We start from the raw sequence: 19,266 nt of genomic DNA, 5'->3' as shown, positions 1-19,266 counted from the left end.
GGTCTAGCCTCATCTCTGGCATTTCATCCATCGCATCTTGCCAGTCCAAAAAGCTTCAGTTGTGTGTATTCTTTCCTGCTTTCTGTAATCTCACCAATGCTCCATCCGTACCATTGTGTTACCCCTCCACCAAGAGCTCTCAGTTTGCATAGCGGACTTTGAGGCACCATATCAAATGCCTTCTGCAAATTGAAATACAGCATATTCACGGGGTTCCCCTCTGTCCAGGTTAATCATTACATTTTCAAAGAACTGTAATAGAGCATAGTACAGTACAGCACAGTATAGGCCCTTCGGCCCACGATGTTGTGCCGAATATTTATCTTAATCTAAGATCAACCTAACCTACGCAGCACCCCTCAATTTACTGCCGTCCATGTGATTGCTTAAATGTCCCTAATATCTGTGGCTTTACTACCACTGCTGGCAGTGCATTCCATGTGCAGTCAACACTCTGCATAAAGAACCTACTGTCCTTCAATGACCTTAAAATTATGACCCCTTGTGACAATCATTTCTGCCCTGTGCGAACATCTCTGGCTATTTCCTCTAACCATGCCCCACATTACCTTATACACCTCTATCATGTCTCCTCTTTCTTCTCTCGAATGTGAAAAGCCCGAGCTCATTCAATCTTTCTTTTTAAGACTTGCCCTCCGGTCCAGGCAGCACCCTGGTAAATCTGCTCTGCTCCCTCTGTAAAGTACCTACATCCTGTCTATAATAAGGCGATCAGAACTGGACACAATATTCCAAGTGTGGTCTAACCAGGGTTTTAGAGAGCTGCAGCAAAACCTCGCGGCTCTTAAATTCAGTCCCTCTGTTAATGAAAACCAAAACACCACATGCCTTCTTAACAACCCGAACAACTAGGTTGACAGCTTTGAGGGATCAATGTACATAGACCCCAAGATCCCGCTGTTCCTCCACACTGCCAAGAATCCTGTCTTTAACCCTGTATTCAGCATTCAAATTTGACTTTCAAAAATAAATCACTTCGCATTTATCCAGGTTGAACTCCATCTGCCACTTCTCAGCTCAGCTCTGCATCTTGTCAATATCATGTAGCCTACAACAGACCTTGACACTATCTACAATACCACCAACCTTTGTGTCATCGGCAAGTTACTAACCCACCCTTCCACTTTCTCATCCAAGTCATTTATAAAAACTACAAAAAGCAGAGGCTCAAGAACAGATCCCTTACAGAGTTACAGTGTACTTTGCGCAAAAACTGCATGAATCCATGAAAGATTCTGATTAGAATCAGTCTAAACATTATGGCACAGACAGCACGCAGGGCTGCTAACACCTCCAGTACATTATCTGGGCTGACACCAATTGTTAAAGTTCATAGAACATAGAACATTTAAGTGCAGTACAGGCCCTTTGGCCCTCGATGTTGCGCCGACCTGTCATACCAATCTGAAAGCCCATCTAACCTACACTATTCCATGTACGTCCATATGCTTGTCCAGTGACGACTTAAATGTACTTAAAGTTGGCGAATCTACTACCGTTGCAGGCAAAGCATTCCCCATACCCTTGCTACTCTGAGTAAAGACACCACCTCTGACCTCTGTCCTATATCTATCACCCCTCAATTTAAAGCTATGCCCCCTCGTGCTCGCCATAACCATACTTGGAAAAAGGGTCTCCCTGTCCACCCTATCTAACCCTCTGATTATCTTATATGTCTCTAATAAGTCACCTCTCAACCTTCTTCTCTCCAACGAAAACAGCCTCAAGTCCCTCAGCCTTTCCTCACAAGACCTTCCCTCCATACCAGGCAACATCCGAGTAAATCTCCTCTGCACCCTTTCCAAAGCTTCCACATCCTCCTTATAATGCGGTGACCAGAACTGTACACAATACTCCAAGTGCGGCCGCACTAGAGTTTTGTATAGCTCTAGCATAACCTCATGCTTCCGGAACGCGATCCCTCTATTAATAAAAGCTAAAACACACTGTATGCCTTCACAACCCTGTCAACCTGGGTGGCAACTTTCAAGGATCTATGTACCTAGACACAGATCTCTCTGCTCATCTACACTACCAAGAATCTTACCATTAGCCCAGTACTTTGCATTCCAGTTACTCCGACCAAAGTGAATCACCTCACACTTTTAGATTAGTTAGTGTGGAAACAGGCCCTTTGGCCCAACAAGTCCACACCGACCCTCCGAAGAGCAACCCACCCAGACCCATTCCCCTACATTTACCCCTTCACCTAACACTATGGACAATTTAACAGGCCAATTCACCTAACCTGCACATTTTTGGACTGTGGGAGGAAACCAAATAAATTGGAGGAAACCCACGCAGACACTGGGAGAATGTGAACACAGACAGTTGCCGAGGTGGGACTTGAACCTGAGTCTCTGGCGCTGTGAGGCAGCAGTGCTAACCACTGTGCCACCGTGCTGCCCTTGTCCACATTAAACTCCATTTGCCACCTCTCAGTCCAGCTCTGCAGCTTATCTATGTCTCTCTGTAACCTGCAACATCCTTCGTCATTATGCACAATTCCACCAACCTTCGTGTCGTCTGCAAATTTACTAACCCACCCTTCTATGCCCTCATCCAGGTCATTTGTAAAAATGACGAACAGCAGTGGACCCAACACCCATCCTTGCGGTACACCACTGGTAACTGGACTCCAGGATGAACATTTCCTAGCAACCATCATCCTCTGTCACCTTTCAGCAAGCCAATTACTGATCCAAACTGCTATGTCTCCCACAATCCCATTCCTCCGCATTTTGTACAATAGCCTACTGTGGGGAACCTTATCGCACGCCTTGCTGAAATCCATATATACCACATCAACCGGTTTACTCTCATCTACCTGTTTGGTCACCTTCTCAAAGAACTCAATAAGGTTTGTGAGGCACAACCTACCCTTCATAAAACTGTGCTGACTATTCCTAATCAAATTATTATTTTCTAGATGATTATAAATCCTATCTCTTGTAACCTCTTTCAACATTTTACCAACAACTGAAGTAAGGCGCACTGGTCTATAATTACCTGGGTTGTCTCTACTCTCCTTCTTGAACAGGGGAACCACATTTGCTATCCTCCAGTCTTCTGGCATTATTCCTGTAGACAATGACGATTTAAAGATCAATGCCAAAGGCTTGGCAATCTCCTCCCTGGCTTCCCAGAGGATCCTAGGATAAATCCCATCCAGCCCGGGGACATCAATTTTTACACTCTGCAGGATTTCTAACACCTCTTCCTTGTTAACCTCAATTCCACCTTGTCTAGCAGCCTGTACCTCAGTATTCTCCTCGACAACATTGTCGTTTTCTAGAGTGAATACTGTCTAAAAATATTCATTTAGTGCTGCCCCTATCTCCTCTGACTCCGCATACAATTTCCCACTACTATCCTTGATTGGCCCTTATCTTACTCTTGTCATTCTTTTATTCCTTAAATACCTATAGAAAGCCTTGGGGTTTACCCTGATCCTATCTGTCAATAACTTCTCATGTCTCCTCCTGGCTCTTCTGAGCTCTCTCTTTAGGTCTTTCCTGGCTACCTTGTAACCCTCAAGCACCCTAACTGAGCCTTCACATCTCATCCTAACATAAGCCGCCGCCTTTCTCTTGACCAGAGGTTCCTCTTGAGAATGTAACTTTTTAAAAAAACTTTTGCGATTTACGTATGAACGAAGTGAAACTAACATGGTAATTCTAACAGATGACACATTCTAACAAACAATCAAGGTATTTTTCAATGTATAATTTCAGTTACATCACACTGTAAATTTTTGCTATAAATTCTGTGTCTTACAATTGTGTCCTCCACAACCACCTGAAGAAGGAACAGGGCTCCGAAAGCTAGTGCTTGCAATTAAACCTGTTGGACTATAACCTGGTGTTGTGATTTTTAATGTTGTTTTTGCCAGTGTTTTCACATAAACTTCATTACAGGTAAATCTATTACACTTACCTCTTTGATGTAACGTTTTTGCGGGACCTTGAAATCATCTTTGGATAATTAGATATTCGGATAATTGAGGTTCCTCTATTTTGAGGCGAATGTAATTGCTGAAATTTCACCCCTTCACCACCTGATTCACAATTATTTGTGGAATGATATTTGTACAAGATACGGTGAAAGCAAACAAAATCTTTGTTCAATTTAAATGCCATCTTTTTACTTTTTGTAATTAATTCCCCAGAACCACGCTATAGAGAACCAAAGTGCATTTTACTCTTTTTTTTTTGTTTCCCCCTGTTCTTAAATTTATAGGTAGTGTTCTGTTGTACTCTTAATGTCTTCCTCCTTATTGATATCTTAGCCATTCGCTGTATTCCATTTGAAGAACAGCAATCTTCTATCTTGCCACTCACCTTTCTGGAATTCTGTGTTGGTTTCAATTTGATGCCAAAGTTATTTTAACTTCTTTACTTACCTAGTCATGGATGATGCATCATTCCCTGGAATGTCCTTTTCAGAGTATTCTTAAACAGTTCCTTAAAAGTCTGCCACTGAATCTCTTCTGACCTAATTTCTCAGTTCACTTTAACCAACTCTGTTTTCATGCTCTTTTATAATTGCATTTATTTATGCTTAAAATATGTTTCTTAGATCTGTTACTTAGTTACTATTCTAACTAATGCCTCCTATTTTATATGTTCTCATAACACGATTGTGTTCATGAGCATAGAAATACAAACTGAGGTACAAAATAAGGGGAGGAGAATTGGAATGCAGATTTGTTGGCGATATAATTTCACAAAGTTGTTAAATTACACTTTGCTGCCAAAGTGTATCAGTTAAAATCAGGTGAGTTATGAAATCCTTTCTGAAACTGGAGAAATTCTCCAATGTATCCATTCAACTGTTAATGCAAATGATGTCTGCTAGTGGGGGGTTTAAAGCAGCAGACATGATTGAAGTCCTGATGTGGAGGAGCTGATGTTGGAGTGGGGCGGACAAAGTTTAAAAATCTCTCAACACCAGGTTATAGTCCGACAGGTTTATTTATATAAACATAAGCAGCTGAATCATCAGTGACTGGAGTTTCTTTTTAGGTAAGAGGTGTTACACAGCCCTTTGCAAAAGTAAGTGTTTTACAGTATTGTATGATTGAAGTCTACAGCTTAGTGCAGAAGTGGGCCAATCTCAATTCAATTCACACTTGTTCATTGGAGAATCTTGCTGCAGCAGTAAACCTAGGAGTTTTGAAGTTGCAGCATTGTCAAGTTTGGATGGTTGAAAAGTATGTTATTGGTTATTTGATTTAATGGAACCCTTTGCACAGATATATTATCTGGTGGTTGTGCCTGATAGATGATGGGTATAGACTTTCATGCACCTGATGTGCTTTAAAAAAATATTTCATGTAAGTTCTGCAAGTTAGCAGAACCTCTGAAATAACTGTCTTTTTTATTTGGAATTTAATGTTAATTTGGTTGCCATTAATTGCAATGAGCAGTACAGTGTGAAAGGACAATACAATTGCGATATGAAGGTGCCTTATAGGATTATGGGGGAATCTATTGTTAGGAAAAGATAACTTCTTACTGACCAGAACATGTATAGCAGAGAAGAATTCTATTCAACACGTGACTAGTATAACAACATCCTGGAATAGATCCATTCCCTGCCCCTTTCCCTATTTCCTTTGAAGGTTTTGTCTCAAAATTAATGCACTTCCCTGTTGAAAGCTATAATGGAATCTGCTTCTGTCACTTTAACAACCATTCATGATCTCTTCCTTCTTTGGTAATGTAAAACTTTCTACTTTTATTTTCTGAATTTGAACAAGAACAATCAGTTGCAGAAACACTCCTCCCATTTTGATACTTGAGGAATTTATACAGTATTTGCTTCTGCCTTTTCAGAAGTTTTACAACAAGTCAACAGAAATCATAAAAAGATGTAAAGACATTTTAAGATAAAATCTGGGTTAAGGCATTAATCAAACCTTCAGGTCATTAAAAACTTCTGATCCAGATAGATTGCATCTGCACATACTAAAATAAGTTGGGGAAGTGATGACTCCCTTCCCTCTTTATATGAATAATTTAGAGGCTAGAATCTAAGTACAACTTCATTTACAGCCTACATCAAAACCAGGCTGGAGTTGATAGAGAGAATGTCATAAAGTACAGGAAGACACTGATAAGATTGCAAAATAGGTGTGAAATTTTGAAAAGAACTTCACTATAAATGAGATGATCCATTTCAGTAGAAAGAATAAGGAAGTCCGATACTCCCAGGAAAATGTGTCTAAACGGCCTAGAAGAAGTGGCATCTCTGAGTTGAGGAATACAAATGACTAGTACTAGAGATGAATAAGACCATGAAAAGCATCAAGCATAAAGGTGCTTTTCTGAGATCATTAAAGAATTTGATAGAGTAAGTATAGAGTGGAGGTTTTCATTTAAGGGAAGAGCAGAATATAAAACATGCCACATTGAGGTGTGATTGAGGTGACTAACAAGAATACGTTTGAGGTGAAGCTAAGTAAACGCGTGGGGAAAATGTTGATAGGGTTAAAATAAGAGGGGTAGTAGGAAGCTTGTTCGGACCTGTTGGACCGAATGCCTTTTCCTGGAAATATTGTTATGTAATCCATTGACTTATCTGCCAATTTTCTTGTTAAATATTCCCAGTAACAGACTATAGAATGTTTGTGGAGAATTGTCACTGCATTGTGCTCACTCAACCTTTGCTCGTCCTAACCTTGTGCATCAATATGCCATGAGCTAATTATCATAATTTGGGGCTGACTGTTTTGATCAATAATCTTATGCAGAAGTGGTACCAAATAAGTGCTTTTATAGGTTTTTAAAATAATACACCCCCACCCCCACCCGGCACTAGGAGGAGCAAGATCGATCCTCCATGCTTCAGAAGGGTTCCATGTTTCATGATGGTAAAGTCTTATCAATACAATCCTTATCTAACCAACAATATGCCTGTCCCTGCCCTCTTGACCTGACCTACCTGTTCATCTTCCTTCCCACCTAACTGCTCCACCCTTCTCATCATCCTCTCACTATCACCACCTACCTTTGCCCACCTATTGCCTACTTTTCCCCTAGCTCACCTCCCCCACTCCAGCCCTGAAGAAGGGTCCTATCTGAAATGTTGACACTCTTGCTCCCTGGATGCCGCCTGACCTGTACCTTTTCCAGCACCACACTTTATTAACACTGATTTCTCCAGCATTTGCAGTCCCTATTGTCTCCCAATACGCTTGCTCTGGATGACTTCCTTCTTCTATCAGATGGGTGCTGCCACATAGATGTGGCCTATTTTCATTGGAACAGAGAAGGTTGAGAGGACCGAAAAGTGTTTGTAAGATGTGAGGCTTTGATTAAATTATTTTTAGTCATCTATTCTAACAGGTGAACGAGTTAGTAACCAAGGGGTATATATTCAGAGTGTTTTGTGAAAGATTCAAAGCAGCAATTGCAGTTCTTTTCTCTGTCTGGATCTGGTAAGTTCTACCTGAAAAAATGGTGGAAGCTGATTCCAAAAATAATTTTGAAAGGGATTAAGACAGAAATATGAGCAAGAGGGTCTTACAGGGTTGCTGACATGAGGCCTGAGGCTGAGCATGACTGATCTTCCAAATAAACAAATGATCATTTCATCCACTGTAAATTTCTGTGATTTCTGCAGTCTTGTTGGCATGCATCGATACAAATTGTCTGGTTTTGTATTTTATCACTTTCACTTTGATAGTGAGCTGTTTAATTCTGAAAGGCGTTCCTGTCAAGCCTAGATACTGCTGAAGATGACACCCATGATCACTCCTGTTGCAGCAGGAATGACTAGATAATCATCTGGGAATTCTGGATGACTTTCCCTTCCCCTATCACTTCCTTGAGACCAGAGTTGCTAAATATTTAATGTTTTGTATATACGGCATAATGTGAGATTATACAGTAAACTCCCTGTTATCTTTTATCAAAATGCCCATAATACTCATGCAACCAGACAAAAATTAATGTTTTCTTCACCCCCTCCTAATGTGTCAAGCTTGTTTCTGCCAATGCATCAGGGTGTGATCCAAAATTTGAAAATATTTTACTGATGTGTTTTCATGAGAAAGCTGACAAATGAAGAAAACATTTAGTCCAAGTATTCTATCAAAGATGTTTTAACATGGTGTGTTCGTGGAACCAGGTGAAAAGTGCAACTCTGCAAAAATGCTGCTGAAATCTATGGCTTCTTGTCATATTTGAAGAAGGTATATATGAAGTGACCTTTGAAGGATTTTGGGTTTGAGAAAACAAACCAATTAAAACTGTGCAAGTAGTAGTCGTGGAATTGATTGACCGTGCTAATACTGTAAATCCAGTGAAAAACACTTCGCGATGAACTTGCTGGATGGTGATAAGGAAGCTTCTGCTATATACGTTATACACAGAACCAAATATAGACAGTATTTTGAAGCATGGCAAACCTAGTGTTCAAGAAAAGGAAAATGATTACAATGGGAGCAGGTTGAACGAGTTACAATTTGGACGATTTGAAAATATCCTGAAACTCGTTGAGCAGTGAAACTGCTTTATTGCACGAACTCTAATGCACTTGCATCTTCACATTCCCAATTTTTGCATGAGAAGGAAAGCATGCAAGCAGGCAGATGTAAAAAGAAATGTATTCAAAAGGTTTACTATCCCCCACTGTCAGCCCTTGACATCGGCTACTCCCAGATGCAAGTGCTGGTCTGTTGATGGCCCTGATAAAATACTAAGTACCTAGAACCCAGCGAGTAAATTTAAGATTTTGTATTAAAAAAAACTAGTGTACTTCTCGTGTAATACTCATCTCTCCCAACATTCTCCATATATATGGGATAATGGAATGTTTACTGTGCTAGTAAACATAAAATATGCTGCATATGTGACTTACTGTCATATAGATTGGATACATAAGTATGATGATGTGAACGTAATGTCTTAATTTCCATTTTAAGAATTTATATAGCATATTTCTGCTAAATTAAAATATTTGCTAATAAATGTTAGTGTAGTAAGCCCATAGTTCCTATAAATTTTTTATTTAGCTTTTTAATTGCACTTTCACAGCGAAAGTGTGTTTGCTATACTTCAGTGCAACTCTTATCAAGAATAGTGAAAAATGTGTTAATGTGTTGAAACTGCTAAATATAGAATTGCTAAATTAATGCTGAAAGTACTTTTTGGCTTGCAGATGCTGCCTTTGGATGTTGATGAGTTGCAGAGCAAAGTAATGAGAAGTTTGTTGTAACTTTAGCAGTTGGAAAGCTGTTAATAAGTAATAAAATTGTTCGGTATACCTAAATGTTATCATGTAATCAGTAACTCCAAAAAAGTGTAATATTTAAAATGCTGATGCTAGATTTGGCACCTTGGCTATTCTGTCTTCACCCTATTTAGCAAGTAGTTTCAGAGGGACATCTGTTGGTAAACCTTAAAATGAAAGATACTTTTTAAAAGCTTTTGAAAATAACGTTTCTTTGTAGGCGTAAATAACCTGTAACATGAGGTTTTGAACAGGTTAACCACGGGCTGCCTTAGCAATTGGAAATTTCCTTTCTTAAAAAAAAATCAGGTTGATGCATATTATGCAATATCAGCATTTATCTCATTCCAAAATTATATTCCTAAGTTGTTTTATACAATTATCTGTGCTTTACTACTTGAAGTATTTATTTCACCCAAATTCTTCTGTAAAACAAATAATTCTTGCATAAAAATGCTGGGGCACCGTGCACATATGTTGTTAAACATTTAAGTGTGCAATGACTCCATTCTACTGATGAGCTGCATACGTGCAGTAAGCTTTAAGAATGTATAATGAAGAAAATATTGCTAAGCTAATATTGTCATACCTTTCACTAATTGCTGTGTCTCCATCCAAGAAGTATGAGAATTACTCAGGTTAGTAACTTGCAGAACACTTCCCACAGATCAATGCTTTCCCTTGTGCAGTGAATGCTAACCACTGGCAGAGATTAGATGCAAGTAAAACTTTTAAAAAGTTCCTAGAGCTTGTAAAAAATATTAAAAGAACATTAAAACAAAGCAGCAGTGCATGTTGGTATCATTTCCTACTGTCCTCTGTAAAAATGATTGCTGGTATTAGCGTATAATTGCAAACAGGTATAGTTCTGCAGAAGTTACTGATTTAACTCTGGATTAGAATTTTTAAAATAGATCACAAGCTTTATTGAGGCAGCAGCCTCATTATTTGCTCTGTTTTCCTGTTACATTTAATGTTAAATGTTGTACCATCAAGCATTTTTGCTAAGTATAAAATAAAATGAGTAACTTGCTCATTTCTTGCTAATTTTCTCCAAGGGGAATTGTGAAGGCACAATTTAACTTGTACAATTTTAGTGTGCTTCTTTGTCAAATTGAGTCTTAGTACTTATTTAATATATTGTAAGGGTATTTTTAATGCCAAGGATAGTTCATAATTTTAGCAATATGTTGCCCTTAAATTGTGTTGGTGAATTGTTTCACATATTGAGCTTCCAAGGCATGACAGGTTCTACAGTGCACCATCTACTTATTTTTATTGTTGTCTTTTTCAGCTCAGCAAGTGGGCCTTGTCCAAGCACCTTACATTTTAAACCTCGACTGTTGGATTTTGGTTTACAGTAAGTGCTTTTATTAATAGTTACAGTGTCTGCATTATTATATGTTAGGAGATGTCCAGTAGATACAATTTGCTGTATCTTTAGATGATCTGAAATGAAGCTTAAATAAGGAACCTAATTAAACAGTGACATGACATAGAACATAACAGCACAGTATAGGCCCTTCAGCCCTCGATGTTGCGTCGACCTGTGAAACTGATCTGAAGCCCATCTCACGTGCACTGTTCCATTATCATCCAGATATTTATCCAATGACCATTTAAATGCCCTTAAACTTGGTGAGTCTACTGCTGTTGCAGGCAGGACATTGCACACCCTTATTACTGAGTAAAGAACTTACCTCTGACATCTATCACCGCTCAGTTTAAAGCTATGTCCCCTTGTGCTAGCCATCGCCATTGGAGGAAAAAGATTTTCTGTCCCCTGTTTAATCCTCCAATCATGTATGCCTCTATTAAGTCACCTCTAAACCCACCTTCTCTCTAACAAAAACAGCTTCAAGTCCCTCAGCCTTTCCTCATAAGACCTCCACTCCATACCAGACAACATCCTGGTAAATCTCCTCTGCTCCCTTTCCAATGTTTCCACATTCTTCTTATAATGTGACGATCAGAACTGTGCGCAGTACTCCAATTGCGGCCGAGTTTTGTACAGCTGCAGTTTGATCACGTGGTTCCGAAACTCAATCCCTCTGCCAATAAAAGCTAGCACACTGTACGCCGCCTTAACCCTATCAACCTGGTTGCAACTTTCAGGGAACTATGTACATGGACACAGAGATCTCTCTGCTCATCCACACTACCAAGAATCTTACCATTAGTCCTGTATTCCTGTTACTACTTCCAAAGTGAATCACTTCAAACTTTTCCGCATTAAACTCTATTTGCCACCTCTCAGCCCAGCTCTGCAGCTAATCTCTATCCCTCTGTAATCTACAATATCCTTCCTTACTGTCCACAACTCCACTGACTTTAGTGTCATTCGCAAATTTACTAACCCATTCTTCTTTGTCCTTATCCAGGTCATTTATAAAAATGACAAACAGCAGTGGACCCAGAACAGATCCTTACCATATACAAAAAGTAACTAAACTCCAGGATGAATATTTCCCATCAACCACCATCTGTCTTCTTTCAGCTAGCCAATTTCTGATCCAAACTGCTAAGTCACCCTCAATCCCATGCCTCTGTGTTTTCTGCAATAGCCTACCGTGGGGAACCTTATCAAACGCTTTACTGAAATCCATATACACGATATCAACCGCTTTACCCTCATCCACCTGTTTGGTCACTTTCTCAGAGACCTCAAAGGTTTGTGAGACAGGACCTACCCTTCTCAAAACTCTGTTGACTATCCCTAATCAAATTATTCCTTTCTAGATGATGATAAATCCTATCTCTTATAATACTTCCCAATACTTTAATTACAGGGTTGTCTCTACTCCCCTCCTTGAACATGGGGACAACATTTGCTATCCTCTAGTCTTCTGGCATTATTTCTGTAGACAATCACAACATGAAAGCCAAAGGCTTTGCAATCTCCTCCCTAGCTTCCTAGAGAATCTTAGGATAAATCCCATCCAGCCCGTGGACTTATGCATTTTTACACTTTCCAGAATTGCTATCATCACCTCCTCATGAACCTCAACCCTGACTTGTCTAATAGCCTATATCTTTGTACCTTTAGATGAAGTCTGCTTTGTACAACATTTTTAATGATGAATGTTACCATTATAGTTTACTTTTATCGGTATATTGCTTAGTTTAATTCTAGAATTAAACTAAACTTATTGTTTGTTTTTTTTTGTTGTGAGACCTTTTAAGAAGTAGCTCTCTAAAATAATGAGCTTACATTCATATAGAACCTTTTCATTACTTTGTTACATCCCAAAGTGCTTTATAACAAATGAAATACTTTGAAATGCAGTTACTGTTTTACTGTAGGAATTGTAGTAGTCAATTTGCATACAGCATGCTCCCAGAAACAGTAATATTAAAGTGAACAGATTTTTATTTTGGTGTCTTTGAGGCAGGCTAGCAAGGGTGCCTCAATTACTTTATAATACAAAAGTCAGGAGGCCTCATTGGCTCTGCAGTTAAGGGGTACTCTTCACATTAAGTCTTGGTGAGGGAGGAAAAAGAATTACATTATAGAAATGAGAAACTCAATCTATGTTCAAGTTTTCAGTGACATCAGTGAACATCTTTTCAGCTCTGGTTTTGGCTAATTTGTTTTGCAATGTTTGAGGTTCTGTTAATTCTGTTTAGGACGTTGATTGTGGAAATAAATTCCAGATAAGTAAATTCCTCAAGATTTGAAGCATCTGTAGTTCAGTTTTCTTAATCATTGAGGGGTTAATGGATGATAATTTGTTTAAAGTTATGTGATTAATCTAAAGATGCCATAGAAGACACTATAATTTTCCACATGTTATTTTAGGAGAAATGCCAGTTCAGTTGATACAGGGCATATTTTTTTCAGAGTAGGAAAATTATAGAACTTGGACAAACCTCTTCTGTAATACTTGGGCTAACATCATGTTGAGAATTCACTTTCATCCTTGTTCTAGATTGTGAGCAATCAGCTTTTTCTTTAAAATTAAGTTGGATTTAATATACGATACTTTCAAAACTCGATTAGAGAATGTACTAACCCTTTCACTTCTTCATTGGTTCACTTTTTTTATATAGCTTAATCTACATATCTAATTTTAAACAAAAATGTTTTGCTTGAATGCATTAGTTGCCTGCCTCGTTTTACTTTGAGTTCTGAAATTACATATATCACTATGTATGTAAGTATTTTTGCTTCCAAACAAGTATGCAAAATTTGGATTTTGATACCTGATGTGTTTGGGTTCAAAATCAGCAGTTTATCCTGTAAGTGAACATTGCATCACTCTTACCTGGTGTGTTATTTTTCTAATTTTATGACCAAGTTTGGTGAAGTGCTCTCTGTGAGATGGCATGTCTTTTATATATTTTGATTGTTGACCAAAATGATTTTTAAGAGTGGTTTTCCCAAGAATTGTGAAAAGGATTTCTGCACTTTTTTTAACAGCAGGTGACTGACACTCAATTGTCAGTGCTATTTATGCTTTCAACCAGTGGGAGAAATTTACTTACAGATAAACTGGAACTAATGTGTGTGTACTAAATGAGATTAGCAGACAACAACTGGCTCATTGGCAATGAGTCATTGGCCCACTGGTCAATAACAAAGGCCTCTACCTGCAAATAGCTGCGTGGTTGTCTCTCAGCTGAACAGTTTGAGGGTGTAAACAAGATAGTGAGAACTACTTGAATTTTTAGGATTTAGAATTAGAATCCCTACAGTGTAGAAACAGGCCATTAAGTCCACTAGTCCACACCGACCCTCTGAAGAGTAATTCACCCAGACCCATTCCCCACCCTATTATCCTACATCTACCCCTGACTAATGCACCGAACCTGCACATCCCTGAATACTATGGGCAATTTAGCATGACCAGTGTGGGAGGAAACCAGAGCACCTGGAGTAAACCCATGCGGTCACTAGGAGATTGTGCAAACTCCACACGGTTGGCTGAGATTGGAATTGAACCCGGGTCCCAGGTACTGAGGCAGCAGTGCTAACCATTGAGCCACTGTGCTGCCTGGAAAGAGCACTCTGGAAAGAGATTTGTCTTTGTCACCTAAAGCCTGAAGAAAGCCTTTTATTTTTCTCTCTGCTGTAAACTGTCAATAGCTCAGACACCTTTTATAAATTAGTGAACCAGTTGGACTATGCATCCTGCAGGGAAGTGAAAGACAACATTGAGAGAGAGATTGATGAGCAGGTCTGACCAAGCCAAAAGGATCATTTCAGTGAACAATTTAGAGAGGTGCCATTGAACTTCCTCCCAACTTCCCCTCACCATTAACACAACTTTGTGTGTGTGTGTATAGGGAGAGTTTTATAAGGGGTTCAGAGTTTTAGTTATAATTACTGGAGTTGTGTGAATGTTCATAATTGTTTATCTGTAGTTGGAATCTATTGTATTTTTAAAGTACTTGCTCCGTGCTTTCTGTCATACTGAGTATAATTTGGGGAATTCCATAAAATCTCTAATTTTTGTGACTGTCGAGAAGGGCTTGGTTTCTGGCATGCTACTCCATTGCAGCAGGATAACTATTTTTCTCTAATTTCATCACTGCACCGGTCACAACATTATTTCAAGTATTTTACCCTGTTGCTCATGTAGCCATTTATATGCTTTATTAGGTTCAGGATAAAAAGATCCATCCACCAGGTTTCTTTAATAAGCAACAAAATAAAACTATCCTTTGTTATATTTTAAAAAACTTATTTGACAAAAACACACGTATGCTTTATACTGTTTGAAATATGAAACCCCCACATACACGTCATATAAGCATAACTTTAACAAAGATTAGATAACTTTCCATGCAGGAATTAACCTTGTGAAAAAAATAAAAAAATAACAAATACCCATGATTGCTGGAAAATGAATTGCTTGAAAAACTGAGTAAGTCTGTCAGCACCTGTGGAGAGAAAGCAGAATTAACATTTCTGTTCCAGTAACCCCCCTCCAGAACTGATTGACTGGGGAAAGGCTGGTCTATACTGAAGATGGGGTGGAGGTAGGAGTAAACAATAGTTGGAGATGAAGCCCAGAGAGAGAGAAAAAACGTTGCACAGACAATGGAGTGGGTGAAGGTCAGTCTGTGAGGATTAATCGCTGCTACTGTGGACTATTAGCAGCTGACCGTGTGTTGTTTTTGGTAGCAGCCCATGTGTGGTAGTTGGGATAAGGGTATTGGTGGAGGTGTAGATGCTCAAGACCTAAAATTGTTGAACTGAGTCCTGAAGGCAGCATGGTTCCCAAGCAGAAAGTGCGATGCTGTTCTTCCAGTTTGCATGAGCTTCACTGGGGCACTGCAGCAAGCCTGAGACAGAAATTGGCCAGGGAGCAGGGTGGTGTTCTGCAGTGTCGGGCAACCGGAAGCTGAGGATCGTTTTTACGGACAGAAAATAAATGTTCAGCAAAGCAGTTGTCCGGACTCTACATTGTCTCCCCAGCGTGGACAGACCATATTGTGAGCACAGAATACATAGGACTAAATTGTGAAGTGCAGATAAATCTCTGCTTCTATCTGGGACTGTGGGTGGTGAGACTTTGAGCAAGTGAAGGTGAGAACTGGGTGGAAGTTGGAAGCGCAATTGATAAAATTTTCCAGTTCTGGACATGGGGGGTGGGGTGGTGGGAATAGTGGTTAGTTTGGCTAGAGTCTCTGGGTGTGTTGCGTCGTCTTGTTTAGGTCGGTTGTGTCGGAATCGGCGGGCTGTGCTTATCGGGTACCCGTTCCTGAATAAGTTGCATAGAAAATCTCTAGCCACCCTGCCATACACTAAAGACATCTGAGATGATGACCAGACTACTCTGGCCCCATGGTATCATGATAGCCCACAAACCTACCACCACACTGAAACAGCTCCTGGTGACTTTAAAGGACCCCATACCAACTAGCAGATCGAATGTCATTTACAAAATACCCTGCAAGGACTGCAACAAACACTACATTGGACAAACGGGCAGGAAACTAGCCACCAGGATACATGAGCACCAACTGGCCACTAAAACACATGACCGTTTATCACTACTATCCATACACGAGACGAAGAGGGATACCAGTTTGACTGGGACAATACATCCATTCTGCGAGGAGCTAAACAAAGACACGCATGGAAATTCCTAGAGACCTGGCATTCAAACCAGAGACCCGAGTTCAATTTCCGCCTCAGGCGACTCTCTGTGTGGAGTTTGCACATTCTCCCCGTGTCTGCGTGAGTTTCCTCCGGGTGCTCCGGCTTCCTCCCACACTCCAAAGATGTGCAGGTCAGGTGAATTGGCCATGCTAAATTGCCCGTAGTGTTAGGTATGGGTGGGTTGCGCTTCGGTGGGGCGGTGTGGACTTGTTGGGCCGAAGGGCCTGTTTCCACACTGTAAGTAATCTAATCTAATCTAATCCATGAACAAATATTGATTTGGACCCCATTTAGCAACGTCAGAAAAAGAACCAGAAGTGATATCGCCCACTGCAACAGAGCAGGATACACAAATAACACTGGTGTTCTGTCCTGTTTGCTTCATCAGAGCCTCACTGGCGTGACTTAGCATGGCGCCGAAATGTCTGAAAACCAATCTATCAGCTCAGTGAGCAAACGTACAACTGCTTCCTCTAAGTATTGTTCAACGTGGTGAAGTACCAATTCATCAACTGAGGGAGGACAGTGCGTGGTAATCAGCAGGAGGTTTCTTGCTCAAGTTTGACCTGAAACTGAGAGACTTCATGGGATCCAGAGTCAGTGTTGAGGACTCCCAGAGCAACTCCCTCCTGAAAGTATCCCACTGTGCCATCACCTCTGCTGGGTCTGTCCTGCTGATGGGACAAGACATACTGAGGGATGGTGATGGTAGAGTTTATTATTGTCTGTAAGGTATGATTCTGAGTATGATTGTCAGGCTGGAGCTTGACTAGTCTGAGACAGCTCCCCCAATTTTGGTACCAGCCCCCAAATGTTTGTGAAGAAGTCTTGCAGGGTCGACAGGGCTGTCTCTACTGTTGTCTTTTCCGGTGCCTAGCTCGATGCCAGGTGATCCGTCCAGTTTCATTTCTTTTAGACTTTGGTAGAACTGAATGGCTTGCTCGGCCATTTCAAAGGGCAATTGACAGTAAACCACATTGCTGCCGGTCTGCAGTCACATGTAGGCCAGACCAGGTGAGGATGGCACATTTCCTTCCCTGAAGGACATTAGTGAACCAGATGGGTTTTTCCAACAATCGGCAATGATTTCACGGTGATCAGTAGATTCTTAATTCCAGATTTTTATTTTTTATTATTGAATTCACATTCCGCCATCTGCTGTGGCAGGATTTGATCCTGGGTCCCCAGAATATTAGCTGAGTTTCTGGATTAATAATTCAGTGATAATACCACTAGGCCATCACCTAAAATAGCTGACAACATTCGATATTGCAAAGGCTGTGGGCCATAACTACATTCTGGCCAAAGTAATGAATAACTGAGCTCCAGAACTAGCTGTGCACCTAGCCAATATGTTCCAGTATCATTACAACAATGATATCAATTTGGGAATGGAGAATACTGCAGTTATGTAATGTCCACAAAATGCAGGAACTATCCAACCCAGCCAGTTACCAACCTATTAGTCACTTGATCATCAATAAAGTGCTAGAGAGGGTTATCAAACCTGACAACCCAAGGATACTCTGGAATAACCTGCTTATTGACACTGTGTACTCTGCCAGTGCCACTTTGCTCCTGACCTCATTCCTGGAAATCTTTGATTTACAAGGGAGTCCAGAGCTTTGGGGACAGCAAGGAAAATTTGAGTTAAGGCCACAGCAGAACAACATGATCTTATTGAATGGCCAAACGTACTCGATAAGTCAAATGGGCGAGTCTTGTTTTAATTTTTGGGGATTTTCGGGATGTCCAATCACTGATCAGCAAATCACCAAAGGTTCAGTTTGGGATCTGCCTGTAGAACAAAGGCTGAGCAATCTGCTTTGTGGGTTAATATTCCTAGGGATATTTGCAAAGAAATAAATCTCTTACCAGTGGTATAAAATAATTGTTAGTGAATATTGCACCAAGGAATGTAAAAAAAAATCCAACAACTGACTCCTAGGGGTTATCAACAGTACCTGTAGTTTCCATGCAAGTAGCATTGCAGGACGTTTAGATAATTAAACTTAAGAATGACATTGAACTTAAACAATCTTTTAGGTTTTGGAATTTCTGTGGGAAAAGTGATAATTCTTAGACATGTGATATACTAAATCTAGAAAATAGACATCTCATCTAATGCAGACAAGACAAACCAAAAAATGCATTACACTGTAGAGTGTTCTCTCTGACATTTACCCTAAATGCAGCACTTTAAATGGATTTTCTGGTCATTAAGGGTGGCACAGTGGCTCAGTGGTTAGCACTGCTGCCTCACAGTGCGAAGGACCCAGGTTCGATTCCAGCCCCTCGACTTTTTAAATTTTTCTCTTGACAGAGGCAATTAAGGAATGGTGATGTGTAATCATGTTGTAGGAAAACAGTAGGTAATAAATTAATATTTTGTGTATTTAGTTCTATTATTTGCATTTTATTGTTGTACATCAAACTTAGAAACTAATTTTAATTAGTTTCTCGTTTTACTTTCCTTCGTGTCTAGACCAGTCGGGCATCCAGGGGTTAAAGAGTTTTTTATACAGAACCCAAGCTGGGAGTTGCCAGTCGTATTGGTTTCAGTGTTTACGTTGGGTAGGCATTTCCATCTACCACCTGTAGATAGCATGGTAAGTATTGCAAGTTACCGACAATAACTTATGCTATCTTTTTCATGTGTCAATGTCATTAATTAACTTAATTTGATGTTGATTGACCAAAAAAGTCTGTGACCAAACATTGAAGAGTCAAGCTCATTCTAGATTTTCAAAGTGATGATGAAGCTAATTGAAAAGGTTTATATACATTGTTTTAAAGAACTTGCATGTTTTGGTAACTAATTTTTGACTGCAGTATTTAACATCAAACAAGTCATTGAGGTGAGTTTGTGGCCTATGCGAGTTAATTTCTTTTCCCAAGCA

General features: G+C 39.8%; 1 protein-coding gene across 4 annotated transcripts in view; it reads left to right on the top strand.

Annotated features, from left to right (window-relative positions):
• The window catches only part of tmem131l (transmembrane 131 like), a 171,718-nt gene that overhangs the window by 39,188 nt on the left and 113,264 nt on the right, over positions 1–19,266 (top strand). For all 4 annotated transcript variants that reach the window (XM_072577926.1, XM_072577034.1, XM_072578720.1 and 1 more), the window contains 2 exons: positions 10,553–10,618; positions 18,852–18,975. In XM_072577926.1, coding sequence (XP_072434027.1) covers positions 10,553–10,618; positions 18,852–18,975 — 190 coding nt within the window. The remainder of the gene's footprint in view (positions 1–10,552; positions 10,619–18,851; positions 18,976–19,266) is intronic.

Source organism: Chiloscyllium punctatum, chromosome 1 (assembly GCF_047496795.1).
Source record: "Chiloscyllium punctatum isolate Juve2018m chromosome 1, sChiPun1.3, whole genome shotgun sequence".
In the NCBI taxonomy this organism is placed as follows: Eukaryota; Metazoa; Chordata; class Chondrichthyes; order Orectolobiformes; family Hemiscylliidae; genus Chiloscyllium; species Chiloscyllium punctatum.
This window is presented reverse-complemented; position numbering and strand designations above follow the sequence as displayed.